The sequence below is a fragment of the Podarcis vaucheri genome, assembly GCF_965113315.1.
Source record: "Podarcis vaucheri genome assembly, chromosome: 7".
Taxonomy (NCBI): domain Eukaryota; kingdom Metazoa; phylum Chordata; class Lepidosauria; order Squamata; family Lacertidae; genus Podarcis; species Podarcis vaucheri.
In genome coordinates this window covers 40,837,463-40,852,160 of record NC_138765.1, presented here as the reverse complement: position 1 = coordinate 40,852,160, position 14,698 = coordinate 40,837,463, and the positions used below count along the sequence as shown (strand labels likewise).

Genomic DNA, 14,698 nt, shown 5'->3' with positions numbered 1-14,698 from the left:
CGGACGCAACGCCAGGGACTAGCGCCGTGGCCAGTTTGAAGCGGCTCGCCGAGGAGGAGTTTCCGCGCGCATTCGCCGCAGCAGCAGCAACAACGAAGGAATTGGGGAGGTGCTTCTCGCCGGGCCTCTGGGCGCCGCCCGCGTTCGGGAGGTGCTGGCTCTCCTCCGGCGTTGGTGACCGCGGCGGTCGGTCGGTCAGGCTTCTTGGCACGTCTGAACCGGGCATCTCCCGATTAGCTAGTCTGCAAACCTTCATAAGCTGCACCCTTGTTGCCCATTTCGGGGCGTGGCTTGCTGTTGGAATGTGAGAGGGAGGGCGGCGGGAGAGCTTGACCCGAAACCCAGGAGGGGTTCAGCTGTCTCCGAGTCGAAGCAGGCTCCTGTTTTCGGAAGTCTCCATCGACATCTCCGTCTGCCTCGGTAAATGTCAGGCTGGGAGGCTGGCAGGACAGCCCTTTCCCTCCTTTAGTCAAACTCCCAGGAGCGGGCCCGAAAATTGCCCTGCTTAAGGAGACAGAGGGCTGCCTGTGCCTTCTGGCAGGAGCTGATCCTCCTCTTGTGCTTGTCACAGGGAATCGGCACATCTAGAGCCCAGGTTTGCGCTTCTGATCCCGAATGTGCCAGTCAATGGAGTAATTCTGCAGAGGGGAGAATCAGCAATCCTAGGGCCACCAATGAATTGCAAATGGAAAAGAACGCCAGGGAAGCCTCTGCACGATTGGTATTCTAAATTGAACTTGTTAAGTTGCCCTTTCTTATTACTACCAGTCCCAGTAGGTGGGCAGAATGGGCACAGAGCGCAGTGAGCTACCGTTCTGATGAATGTTTTTTAAGCCTCCTGTTCAACCACTGACTTTGCTCACCGGAGTGACATCTCAAGCACCTTTGTGGTCAGACACCGCAGAGTGAACAAAGGCTGCAACCAGCATCCCGCCCTGAAACATAGGTTGCTAGCTACATATTTCAGGTGGGGAAACAGCCTTACTCATTTGCAAGTACGAAAGTGTCTAGTGGCAGGTATTGAGTGCTAAAAATGCATCTTTTGCAATATACAAAAAAGTAGCACTTAATTCTGGAGCAGCCGAGACATCTGTGCATCTTGTCTTTGTTTACTAACTTCTGGGATTTTGGAACTGTGCCTCCGTTGAAATACCTGTTCTGTTTTCTTGCAGATGCCTGCCTGCCTTAGAATCCCACGTCATGACCTGGGACCTGCCTGAGTGAGAAACTTGCGGGGGAAGGCACCTCCTACCAAACACAATGTGAGTGTTGCCTTTTGGATCATACTACATGCCTCCTCCACCCTTTTTCTCACTGCTGCTGCTGCTGCCAGGAGCGACTCAGTAACCAGCACTGCTGCATTTCTGGCATTCCATTCTAGATGCCACAGATGAGTGGAGGGTTTCGGAGGAAGAGAGACTAAAACAGACACCAACAATTAGGCAACTCCAGGGCTTGGCAGACAAAGGTGCTACTGCCAGGCTGGAGGACGAAGACTTTTGTCCCTACTCTTTCCTCCAGAGAAAAGTTACATTTTAACAGCATTGGAAAAACAAATCATTGGCTTACATTGGAGAAAAGCACGTGGCCTCACTTTGTCCTTGTGGTCTTGTTATCTTTGGCAGCAGATAAAGCCGGGTAAGTGCATTTGATTTGATACGTTTTTAAAGGGACTGGTGCCTATTTAACTGATGGTGGCTGTTTAGCTTGCCGTCTACACGGTGAGTCAGAACAGCATCCTTTTTCTGGTTCCTCTCTACCTTTGGGATTACTCTAGGGCAGACTTCTGTAACTTGATGTGCTCCAGAGGTTTTGGACTTACTTACATCTGCCTCACCTATATTGTCTACTCCAGCAGAGCTGGTGCTGTGAGAGTTGTGACCCAAAATATCTGGCATGTATCATGGTTTGGGAGGGCTGCTCTAGGGGTAGATGCTGAAGCTCAATTGAGAGAGAAATAAACAAATAGGGTGTATAGAATTTTCACATGTACATTTGAACCTCTAACTCTTATGTTCCATATTCTCTCCTGTTTCCTCTCTTAAGTATTAAAAATGTATCATATACAGCAAGGATGACAATCCGCTAATGTCACAGTATGTCTGAAATTCTGGCAAAGAGGAATGTACAATACGACCAGAAGAAAATATAGGATTACTCTTGAACTGTGCAGTTACCTATATCTTTTCCCATCCTAGTTCTGCGCGGGGCTTAGGCTAGAGTTCTCCAGAGCTTAGCACCAAAATCAAGTTTCAATGCCAGAACTCAGTCCTGAAACATGTGAAGCTGTAAAGGTTAAAATGCCTCTGAGCATACACAGAGGGCCTTTGGTCACTAATGAGTAAACACATTTTGTCTGTGGACATTTGGGATTGGGGCAAAAGGCTTCAAGGTCAGAGACTGTACCTTTCAGGCAAGTTTAGGGATGGCACGCTATGGTTGTGCATTTCTTCACTGCCCCCATTACGGACTCAGGAGAGATCTGTGGGATCACTTATCTGTCTTTCATGGAAACGCAGGGAGGAACAGAAGGCACTGCAAGTGTGTTCACTTTTTCTTAACTAGTCACATTCTTTTTCCCTCCTTGAGGAAACTGAGTAAGATGCATAGGACCAACATGTGTCTGACTGGTATGTGTGGAAATAGTTGAGTGATCTGACATTGGGTTGGCTGTGTTTTCCTAACAGAAAGGTCAAAGATTGTCTGTATCTTTATGGCATATAAAAAATAATTACTTTTTAACAATTAAAGCATGCTTCAAGCAACTAAACTAAAATAATACATAGCAAAGCATTAATTCCATTCCTACTGGCATTGGAAACAAGAATTTTTGGTCATACACCTTCATAGTAATGCTATCGTTTTTATCTGTATTTCTAGCTTGCATCACAAACTGTTTTTCATCCTCACAACAGCCCTGGGAAAGGGAATTGTTTTAATAGGTAGCGAGTGTCTGTCCCCTTGTTTTGTCCCTACATAGCATGTTAGATGCCACCATATAATAGGATTGCCTACTTTAATTGATTTAATCAGTACAATTAATTGACTAAACTTTAACTGCAGATTGAAAATTGACTTCCTGTTAATCACTGGGAATAACAATGAGCAAATATTACTGAATTCACAGCAGTGAAAAGCCATTCAGCCATGGATGCCCCACAAACTTGCTCTCCCATCCCTCCCTTTGTAATCTAATGGATTTTCCTTCCACTTTGTATCCAAAGCTAGCAAAGAGGGACACTTTTAGAGTGGCATCACAAAGGCTTATGTTCTTGGTAGCATTGAAGGCAACTGAAGATTGTTGTAAATGTCAAGGTGTCTTTTAAACCTGAATATTTCATAATGCTGATAGTTCTTGACCTCGTTTAGTTCTCGAAACCATTGTGATTCTGGTATGCAACTGTTGTGGGGAGTATCCCATTTCCCTCAGAGTTTGATGAAAATAAATAGTTTGCTTCTGTCAAGATCCCTCAAAGGCAGTTTCATTGAGGTTTTATTAATATAGATATACTTTCAATCAGTTAAACGGTCAGGTGATTAACAATGCTAATAAGTTGGCAGTTCTACCTGATAACATGGAGCACTGATGGTAGTCACTGATGTCTGCACTAGTTTGCTACAGCCTCCTATTCCAATACCTTTCAGTGTTCCTTGAAAGCTGCAGATTGATTTGTTGATTGTGATTCTTGGCCTCGGCACTAATTTAATTGATTAATGCTGGCATCTCTGCTGATATATGGTTGCAAAAAGCTGTGCTGATTATTTGGCGGGATGGCCTTCCTGCCATATTCATGTGCTTCAATAAATAGTTTGTCAGGGTGTTTCTCTTATAGCTTCCAGTGGCACACATTGTCCATCGTAAAAGTAGTAATTTGATTTCCAGTTTGGTTTCCCACCTATCCCATACAAGGGGAATCTTACTGGGCGGGGTCACTAATTCCTGGATTTCTCTGTGGAAAAATGCAGAATATCAAACCTTCATAATACAGAATAATAGCAGACCATTTATTTCTATTGCTTTTCCCTTTTAAGTTTGCCCTACAGATCTAGTAGTGTCCATTGTGTATAATATATCACTCTTCCCAGGAGCAAGGAGGAATTATATCTGAGACTGATGTGCCTCTCTGTCTCCTCTCATAAGAACATAAAGAGGAGCACTGTTGAATCAAGTCCAAACATTATTTACACCTCATTTTCCATTGTGGCCAACCAGAACTCTAAGAGAAGCCAAGCAGGAGATGCGTATGATAGCCCTCTCCCATTGTTGTTCCTTAAAGACTGATATACAGAGGCCCTTCCTTCACTTTCCATGCCCCACCCAAACAGCCATATCTGTGTGTGTGTGTGTGTGTGTGTGTGTGTGTGTTTGCGCATGCACACTGGGTGCCTAACACAGAGACATTTTGTAAAAGTTCTATGATCTCCCAGAAATTCTCTCTCTCTCTCTCTCTCTCTCTCTCTCTCTCCCCTCCCAAGAAGGATAGAAGTAATATTTGAGTCCTATCAATTCTGCAAACATGTATTTATTTTATACAATTATAGCTTCAGTGACTTCTCTAAAGCAATGTGGGGCAATGTCATTTGGAACAAACGCTGATAATTACCTATTAGCCGCATTCCCTTGCATGAGTCTTAAACCAATGTAGGTTTGTTGTGCCTCAGAAGCATGAGCAGCTTTTTCCTCTCAACAATGGAAAAGGTAGCTATAGGTACCTTTAAAGCCTTTGATTATATAGAAAATAGGTTTCTCCTGTAGCTAGCACCACACATAACTAATACCATCAAACCCTCTTACCAACCCTATAAGGTTAGAATTAATTAACCCTAAGGTTAGAATTAATGGCTATGAATTCAAATTCATTTAAAAAATCTAGAGGTACTAAGAAGGCATGCCCCACTGCCCTATTATTATTTGTCCTCACTTTGAGACCTTTGGCAGCAGTGATAATAGTTAATGCCATTATTAAAGGTCTTAAAATAAAGGGGAAAGAACACCTAATTAATTTATGGTTATGGAAATTATGGTTATTATGCTGTTTGACCCATTAGCTGCAGCTCCCCACTTAAAACAACTATTTGAAAATTATCAAAAAGTGGCAGGTTTGCAAATTATTTATAATAAAACTGCATTTTATAGCATTCCTCCACTTAAATTACACAATATAATAAATCAGGGATTAAAAGTTCAAATTCACCTGAAACATCTTTGGTTTTAGAGGTCAATATACACTTAGTATACAACCCTTATAATGAAAATAAGGGTAGGGGGAGGTATGATGTGGGAGGTGGGGCAGGCTAGGTAAGGGGCACACTACACGGGCAGTTAGTGACTGTAAAAAAACTAAAATATTTTTAAAGGTAGCAAAATTTCAACCTGACTGTGAAAATCCCCCCCACTTCCCTTGGCCCAACTGCTTTGCTAATAATCGGGCTTGTTCTGGATGTAGTGGTGTCTACTCAGACTGCTTGTCTAAGGTCAGTGGTTGTTCTCATCCTGAGCCTATGGAAATTAGTGCAAACACACAGTCCCTTGTCTTGGGCCCTGGTGCTGCTGGGATTAAGAGTACGCCGTATGTCTTGGTGAAAATGGACACGGCTGCCAAGATGAGCAAGCACTGGAAGTGAGGAGGCTGGTGTGAGGCCTTTCCATTTCTGCTGTCTCTGGGTGCCAGCCAGCCAGAGTCTTACAAGCCTTCCAAATGATAGTTTCCTTCCTCTCACGTGTTGGGAGCATCCCATTCTCCTGCCTGCTGTGCTTTCTTTGGGGATCTGGCACAGGTGCCTGGCTTACACAATCTTGGACTGGTTGGGCTTCTTTCCTTGCCAGTATTTCTTCTGACTCTTCGGTCTGCTGTTGGATGACTCCTGATTGCAGCAACCTGTCTTGTCAGCATTATTGAGATCAGACACAACAAAAAATAAAGTTCTTCAAAGAGATTTTCTTTTCTGTATCTAGTTTCGCATCTGATTTGCTGCAGCCTTTTGCTTTATTTATTCAGAACCCTGTAAACTTGCTTTGCTTCTAATTAAAATGCATCCTGATGCACATAAAATGTTTACTGTAAATTAATGCTGAAATTCTTCAGTCTTCCCCAGGTGCTTGATGCGACATCTTTATAGAGTGATCACTTCATTTGCTGCTATTTTGGGTTGTGCTTTCAGTGAGCCTCATAGAAGCAGCTACTCTCACAGCCTTAGTAGTTGAGATAGATAGGTGGGGGCATGGAGTCAGGACAGCTGTTGAAGCTTGGGTGGGTGTGGCAAACCAGGTGCTGAATTAAGTAGAGGATCAGGAGAGACAAAGGCACAGGCTGGCTCTGTGTATAGTTTATGGTCATAGCGCTCTTCGCTGTCATGCATGCCTCAGTGACCTCCAGATTAGATTCTGTGGTGCATTTTCTGTGGGACTGTGTTGCAGATAGTCTATAGACTTTGATCTGCAGTGCACCTTCTTCTTTATTAGCTGGTGTTAGGTGGTCCAAATGCAAACTACAGAGCCCTATGCTCTCTGGTTTACAAGCCCCAAGCCTAGTGTTAGTAAAGCTCCTTTCTGCAGGTATCTGCTGGGCGATTGAGTTCCTCTTTGAAAACTAGGTTGCACAGCCAATCCAGCAGGCTTAATATTCAGTCCTGCTTTTTGCACGGATTGGCTGCGTGATCCAAATTTCTCACAGGGAACTAGGTTGTGCAGCCAATCCAGTAGACTTGAACTCACCACCTATCAGCTCATAGGTTGTGATTTCAACCCTTCTTTTTGTAGAGATTACCTGCATGATCAAGTTCCCCATGCAGTCAATCCAGCTGCATTTCTACATGATTTCACATAGGACGTGAACCAAAGGTTCCTCAATCCTACTATCAAACTCAGAAAGTGAGGTGGACATTTGGGTTAAAATATGTGTTTGAAACGGCAAGTTCCAGTTCATTTTATAACTTCTTATTTTATATATTCCTTCTACCCTTTCATTATATTTCACCAGATATGTCAATTTCACAATAAGCAACACTTTCCATATTTCATTTAACCATTCAGCAATGTATGTTCTTTCATATGCTAGTCCCTTTGATTCTTGCAGCTATTAAGTTAATTAGAAAGTTCTTGGAAATCTTTTATTACAGTGCATCTTATTACAATGACACCAGTTGAGATGATAAATGATAGAATGAATGACTTGGAATTTGTTCTTCCGCCTTATAAAATACTCTTGCAGTCTTACTGCTGTCTGTGGATTTTTTTAATCACCTTTTCTCATCTTAAAACATTTAATCTGTGAACTGCCATGAAATCTTTGGGTGCAGGGCAGCATACAATTATTATTATTATTATTATTATTATTATTATTATTATTATTAACAATAATAAACCAAACAAACAAAAATAATACTCAGAGGAGTCCAATTGAAATTGACCTAAGATAGTCATTAATTTTAATTGCTCTACTCCGAGTGGAACTTATATTGGATATAACCCAATGCTAAGTATGAGCGGTATCTTCACAGCTGCTATTCTTGCTTTCCATGACATTTAAATATTCTTTCATATTTTATTAGCTTCTATTTTTTATTCACAAGCAAGTACTTTCACCTGTATAAATCTCCCAGTTTTATCACTAGATATTTATTTTCTTTTTTCTGTGGTGCTTGTATCATGTCTGACATAATGTTGCACATTTGACTTGATGATTTCTTTTCATTCAGCTTATAACCAGGGCATTTTTCATAACATTTAATTTTCTGTAAACTTGAGCCTTGCAGCTGAGTTCATGTGCATGTGGTATCATCCACATATATTGTGAATTTACAGTATTGTGAAATATTGTGACAGGGCCTTCTCAGTGGTGGTTTCCCATTTGTGGAATGCTCTCCCTGGTGAGGTGTGTTGTTGACTTTTAGGAAGAAGTTAAATGAACTCTTGTTTCCCCATACAACCCTGAAATTACTGGTAAAACTGTGTTTTCTAAATGTTCTTAGAAAAACATGTTTAACTGTTTTTAAAATGCTTTTATACTACTCCAAGCTTCCTCAGACTCTGCCCTCCAGATGTTTTTGGCCTACAGCTCCCATGATCCCTGCCTAGCAGGACCATTGGTCAGGGATGATGGGAATTGTAGTCTCGAAACATCTGGAGGGCCGAGTTTGAGGAAGCCTGTACTACTCTGTTTCTTCTTAGATTTGCTGCCTGGGGCTTGTTGAGGAGAAAGAGCAAGATATAAGTTGTACTGTATAAATAATAGAAAGGATACGTGTGAACTTTAGAATGGTTTCTGAAAATTTACAACACACTGTTTTTTCCTGTGACAGAAATTTGTATTGTGCTTCTCCATGCATTATTCATGCATCCTCTTGTGTCTTGAAATCCGAGAACTTATTCCGTGGAGTTTCCTAAAGTTAGTGCCTACATTTGAAACTGGGCCTGGTGTGTCCTTGCTGGGTCAGTAGAGAGACAAAAGACTTGTTGAATCTCTTCTTCTCTTCAGCTCATGAGAGATTCCTGTGTCTTGGGTTTCAATGGGAAACTTGCCATTCTTCCACTGACCTGGACTATTTTGAGCCGCAGGATTTGCAAACTTCAGAGAAATGTTGGCAGATTGCCAGAAAGAGGAGGGGCTTGCATGCCAGCTTCAGATACTAGAAAACATGGAAGGAGGTAGCTTTTTGACACTAACTATACTGTCTTTGGTGAGATTTAGTCAGATGTGCCTCTGAGATATATATTATTTTTAAAAATCTGTTGTGAAACAACAGGCAGGACTTGCTGTCTTCTGAGCAAAGAATCTTCTGAGGTTGCTATTTTGCTACTGTATGCCCATCTTCTGTGTGTGGAGCAGGTATATTTGGAAACCTGACCATGCAAGTGAGGATGACCTTGAAGGATTTCAAAGTCAGAGATGAAAGAACAAGACTACCTGTCAGGGAACTACCTTTTCTTAAAAATGTAGCAGGGTATTGTTTTTCCTCTACGGGATTGCACGCACCAGCTCTTAATGGAGCTTCCAGCAAGTATATACTTTACATTATTGTTTAAGAGGAAGTCTAGCCAAAGCGTTCTTCCAAGGAGTCAGTGGAAACATTGCTTGTAATTTTTTTCTGTGCCATTCTGAGTGATGCACTGTCCATTCAGGAAAGGAATTATAAAACACATGGGGAAAGTCTGCACACCCACACTCACACACCATCAATCATTGGTAGATTGGGAATGTAATAAGTGATATAAGTGGATTCTTGAACTGGTTTTTATTGTAATGTAGTAGCCTGTAGATAGCAGTGGGAGAGGAATTGCATTACCACAGTAGCTGTAGGAACTTGAGTGCTCTTCACTTCTGACAGTAGCAGCATCCTGGAACAGATGGCAGTGAGAGTGAACAGACAGCAGTGGACACAATGGCTGAAGTCATACTTCTCTTCATGTGGTGGAGGAATTTGCTCCTCATGGTCAATGCCATAATCATTCTACTTCAAAAAAGACAGGTGAAATGGCACAATCTGGTATCAGTGTTCTGCTGTCCACTTCATTGGCATGGGGGCTGGCAGGCAAGGGAATGTGCTTGTGAAGAGAAACAACGTTTTGGGTAACTGGGCCTGTGTCTCTAGATTGCTGCATGCAGTTTGGCCCTTGGTTTGTGGGAAGAGGTTGTAAGAAGCAGGAGTTGCAGTAGGAAAAGTGCTTGGGGAGGGGGAATAAAAAGAAGAATGTGGAAGCTGAAGTTGGGCATGTTTCTTGCAAGGGTGTTAAACTGATTTTCTATCCATCCATCAAATTATTCTAACGCAGTGCATAGAAAATTATCCTGTACGCAGTGCATAGAAAATTATCCTTCACTGGGCTATGGTAGCAGAGGGAGTGATAGGAAGAACACATCTGGATTCCCCGTAATCCAATGGATAGTGGTGGTGGTTTTTAAAAGTGGTGAGAAGTTCAATATGACTTTATCAGAGTGAGTTTTTCCATCTTTATAGACCATCTTTAAAGTGTTCAGCAACTGATCTGCTTGTGTGGTGGGTTTCCAGATTGTAGAGGGCAAAGTAAAAGACAATTCGCCCTGGCAGTGCTTTCCTCAGTGCCCATCATGTCCTTTTGCCCAGCTTCAGTGGCTGCTTCTATCAACCAAGACAGCCAATCTCAAAGTGCAATGCTGCCTATGTGTCTCCTGTGTGTGTGTGTGGTGTAGTGGTTAAGAGCAGTAGTCTTGCAATCTGGGGAACCAGGTTCATGTCTCCGCTCCTCCGCATGCAGCTGCTGGGTGACCTTGGGCTAGTCACACTCCTCTGAAGTCTCTCAGCCCCACTCACCTCACAGAGTGTTTGTTGTGGGGGAGGAAGGGAAAGGAGAATGTTAGCCGCTTTGAGACTCCTTCGGGTAGTGATAAAGCGGGATATCAAATCCAAACTCCTCTTCTTCTTGGCACAAAAAACCTCGCAGAGGAAGTTGTAGCTATGCAGATAAATGTGGGTTGCTCTTGTTAATAAGCAGGCACCTCCCTGGAAAGTTTTAGACTTCAAGGGATGGGAGTTCATTTCACAATGTGCATGTGGCAGAATTGGATGTGCCAAAGTGTTTCTTTCGGTACTGACAAATGGCAAGTTAAGAAAATAGTTCACACTTATTGACATTGTAGCTAGTGTTCTACTCTGAGTAGACCCATTAAAAACAATTGATGACCAACATGGATTTCCATTAATTTCTATAGAAATGATTTAGCTTGGGGCAAGCCTTAATCCCCCCCCATTAAACAAATATTACTGTGGACCTAAGCAAGGGCTGTCAACTATAGTAGCATAATAACTATGCTAACATAGTATTTTTTTTTACTGTGGATCTAATATAGAAAACCCCCAGCAACCATTATCATATTTGTCAGGCAGAGAAGACGTAAGATATCATCAACAACTTTAATTGATGACAATTCCCCAGGCACTTGAATCATGAATTATTTGCAAATAGTGCCGTATTGGGATGGGAGTGTCTTAGTGCTGTTGGTATTATTAGCATGCCTCCCATACAAGGGTTTTTATCTTCCCAGCAGGCTCTACAAGCCAAGGTGTGAAAGGCCAGTTGCCAGGTGAAGACTGAGGGAAGCGTTGGCTCCATCGCCAAGCTGGGCACAAGACAGAGGCTGGCAGCTGTTGACAGCTGCTGCGACATCCTGGAGCAGGAAGCTGACGTCAACATGGATAACTCAGGTACAGCAGATGCACAAAATCTGACCCATCTTGGTTATTTGGGAAAGACAGTCTGGGAGCCGATTAGGCGTAGTGACTGGAGTGTTGGATTTGGACTGGGGAGGCCTGGGAGCAGATCTGTTTGGCCAGGAAGCATACTTGGCACCTTGGGGCAAGTCAGGAATTTTCCATTTAAGCTCCCTGGCAGAATAAAACAGGATTGCTGCCATGTGTGCTATCCTAAACCCCAAAGAGGGAGACAGATTGGAACCCAATGGGTTAGTTAAGTAGGTATTTAAAATGTAAATGTATTTAATTTGTAATCACTTTTTGATTGGAGTCCCCAAAGCAACATTAATAAAATATGACTTTAAAAAAATAAAAAAATGGATCCATATGGATATTGGAAACAGAATGCTAAAATAATTAATTCAAAGAGGAAGCAAAACACAGAAACCAAGAGAGGCAAACACACCTTCCACATGTGGAAACTGGAGACTGTTTAGTTGCTTGGAACGTGGGTGGGGAGGACAAAGTGGGTAGAGTTTTGAGCGGGGCAGGACCTGAGCAGACCTGTGATGGTATCTGTCTGCCTCCTCCTCCTCCTGGTTCTATCTTGTGAGGCTTGCTATGGGGTTTATTTGGAGGCAGGGGTCAGTATGGAAAGGGACAGTTCAGCTGAAGTAGGATTAGTTGTACAGTATAGCAATGTCTTTGTCTGCTTGCCTCTCTCTGATCATTAACATACACATGTTAATAGGATAGGATAAAAGCAGGGGGTGTCTTCATGTAGATACTAATGCTGAGCCAGTGACTTATTGCAGGATTTGTCATAATAAGGGTTTAGTGTCGAGTTGGCAAAATCTGTTCCTCCTTTTGCTGTGAATCCTCACATAGGGTGTGGTGATCATCCCCCTCCCTCCCTGTCTCCTTAGCTTTTGGTTTTATGTTCATTGTCCCTTGATGGTGTATGTTGATTAGGAGGCAAGTGAGAACTGAGAGTGCTTAGAGGCTGTTTAGTTCTGCTACTCTTTTGCAGGAACTATGTGTTTGGTCCTAATGTTGTTACAATCCAGATGAAGACAGTAGGAATGGTAAAACCCCTAACAGTGCTGTCTTTGAATTCTGGAAGTAAGTATTTTGCAGTAGTGTAACTGGCCATAATATTATTTTAAGATGTTACTTTAAAAAGTACTCTGTTTATCATATGAACAAAGAGACTATTTGAATGAGAGTTGATGTTGTTGCTTTTAAAAAGCTTTTTTAACACCCCGAAATTTCCACATTTTCCACAGTATTTTTTTTTGTGGGGGGGGGGGAGGTGTCAACAGAGCAACTGGCTTTCTCTCCCCATGCCCTCTCATCTGAAAGGAAGTCCATCATTGCCCTATGAATTCTGTTGAAAGTTCCATGCCGTGCACTTGATATGCAGCTGCTTATTCTTCGGAAAAGCCCATGTGCAAAAGGCAAAGGACATTCCATGTGAAGTTTGCAGTGGAAACTTGAACTCCAAACTATGTCAGCAGTTCACTAGCAAAAACTAGTCTGAAACTGTGTCCCTTTGCTGGAGGGATTCAAGATGGTGTATGTGTGCAGACTTTGAGTCCCTTATTTCAGGTTGAGCCATTGACCTTGTTCACACACCGTGTAAAGCCATAAGCCATGGTTTGCTGTGCATAAGCAAATCACTCCTTCTCTCAGCATACACTGAGAGGAAACAAACCATGATCACTGGCTTAACTATGGGATACTGTGATGTGTGGGCTTCCTCCACCTATTTCACTCCTATTTTTGCTCCTCTGTTTTCTTTCAATGCTGAACTTGTGGTTTACTGGCCAAGGACTTTTTTAAAGTAGAGTTTCCAGCTGCACAAATTCCCTGTCAGACATGCCACACCATAAAAGAAAAGCCAAATGAACACAAAGCATTCTTTTCTCCTATGTGCTGTGTTAGTAGCGGTTTCTCCCCAGGAGTCATTACTGATTATTCATTTATGAATTTGCCTTAGTGTAGTAACTAACAAATGCAAAACTAGGAGTACTTTAAGGGGATTTACAAGCATATAATGTAGTGTTGTTTGCCCAAAGATGAAGGTGAAGAAGAATAGGAGGTTCTGGCCAAAAAGAAGGTGTTTTAATATGGCTTGGCTAATTTTATTTTTATAGAAACAGAGTGCATTCCATCCTTATATAATTTGTATACATGCTGCTCTTGACATTACTTATCATATAAATGCCTAATAAACACATATGCACATTGTCAGTTTTCCATTGGCACATTTCCCCCACATGTTGTGCCTTACTGCACCCTAAGTACCCCTTGTTATTGACCTCCCTCCAAAAAGGAAGAATTGATGCCAGGAGAGAGTTACAGTTCAGCTCTTCTGGCTTCCCTTTCTCTGGTCTTCTGAGCCTTAATTGCCTGAGCTTGCCCAGACATATCAGAGTGAGGAGGTGCTCCCTGTTTTGTGCTGATTTGGAAGTTGCAGCGAGTCCCATTTCTCCCCTTTGTGAGGCCTCACAACAAAGTGCTTCAGTGAAGGAGTGTGAGGAGAGAGTTTGCACGGAAGAGAGAGCATTAAAGCAAGATGGCAACACGGCTATGACCAGGAGGGGAGAAGAGCAGTGCAGACAGAAAAGAGTGAGTGAGGGGCACAGGGTGGAGGGGGAAAGAATAAGTAAGCAGAAAATGAGTTCCTCACAGAAGTTTAGAAAGTGGAACTGGGTGGCATCTTCAGAAGATCCTTTGACTGAGACCAGATTGGTGGGGGTTGCTTGTCTGTTTCCTTATCAGACAGGATAGTAGTTAGAATGCCAGATGTGGACACGGGAAGCCTCCATTCAAGTCTCCACCTATTATGCAAGCAACTTGCTTCTTGACTTTGGGCTAGCAGCTTTCTCTCTTACTGTAGCCTGTAGGGTGGTTGACAGGGGAAAGGCAGCGTAGAAATAAAAAGGTAGAATAAATGGTGTATGAGCATCAGAAAGAGTGTTGGATGAGCAGCTGGACAGATTGAAATAGTTTATCCTTATGCAGACATTGGCTTAAAAATATTGTAGGGAAAAAAAGAATGTTTTAACAAGCCAGCTACACCTGCTGCTTGATGTTTGTAGTGGGACTGGAGTACTCATCCTTTTCCTTTTAATAGAACCACACAAGTGTAACATTTGCAAGGAGTTATTAACTATATTGGGTGCAGGACATACAATTAGGTGATGTGGAATGATGACTATGAGATGACCCTTCTAAAAAAGGCTGGCACACCAGTTGACAGCTCTGAATGTTGGCCTTGTTAGAGCCCTTTCATTTTTATCCTTGGAGGTCTGAAATGGACTTTAGATCCAGGTCAGGGTTGGTAAGACATGCATCTGTTTCCTCCCAGGTATTAGTTCCCAGGTTTTTCTCAGGTGTCTCTTCTAGGCTCAGCTCAGCCTATGGGAAATCATGAAGTGATGGGTGGGTATGTCACCTGCTTGAGACATGTGCAGGGAAAGCAGCACAGGGTAATTATAATCTGCTGTTACTATTTTGACTGGTT

The 14,698-nt window shown here is 42.5% G+C and overlaps 1 protein-coding gene across 5 annotated transcripts in view; it reads left to right on the top strand.

The window, feature by feature from the left end:
* Positions 1-281: 281 nt before the first annotated feature.
* Positions 282-14,698, top strand: part of KIFC3 (kinesin family member C3) — a gene marked incomplete at its 5' end in the record, with an annotated part of 32,347 nt that continues 17,930 nt past the window's right edge. For 2 of the 5 annotated variants that reach the window (XM_082232789.1, XM_082232790.1), the window contains one exon: positions 12,237-12,291. In XM_082232789.1, the coding sequence (XP_082088915.1) occupies positions 12,237-12,291 (55 nt within the window). Of the gene's footprint in view, positions 421-1,172; positions 1,639-11,024; positions 11,182-12,199; positions 12,292-13,674; positions 13,801-14,698 lie in introns of those variants that run through there. The other 3 variants (XM_082232791.1, XM_082232793.1, XM_082232792.1) reach the window with 3 other exon arrangements.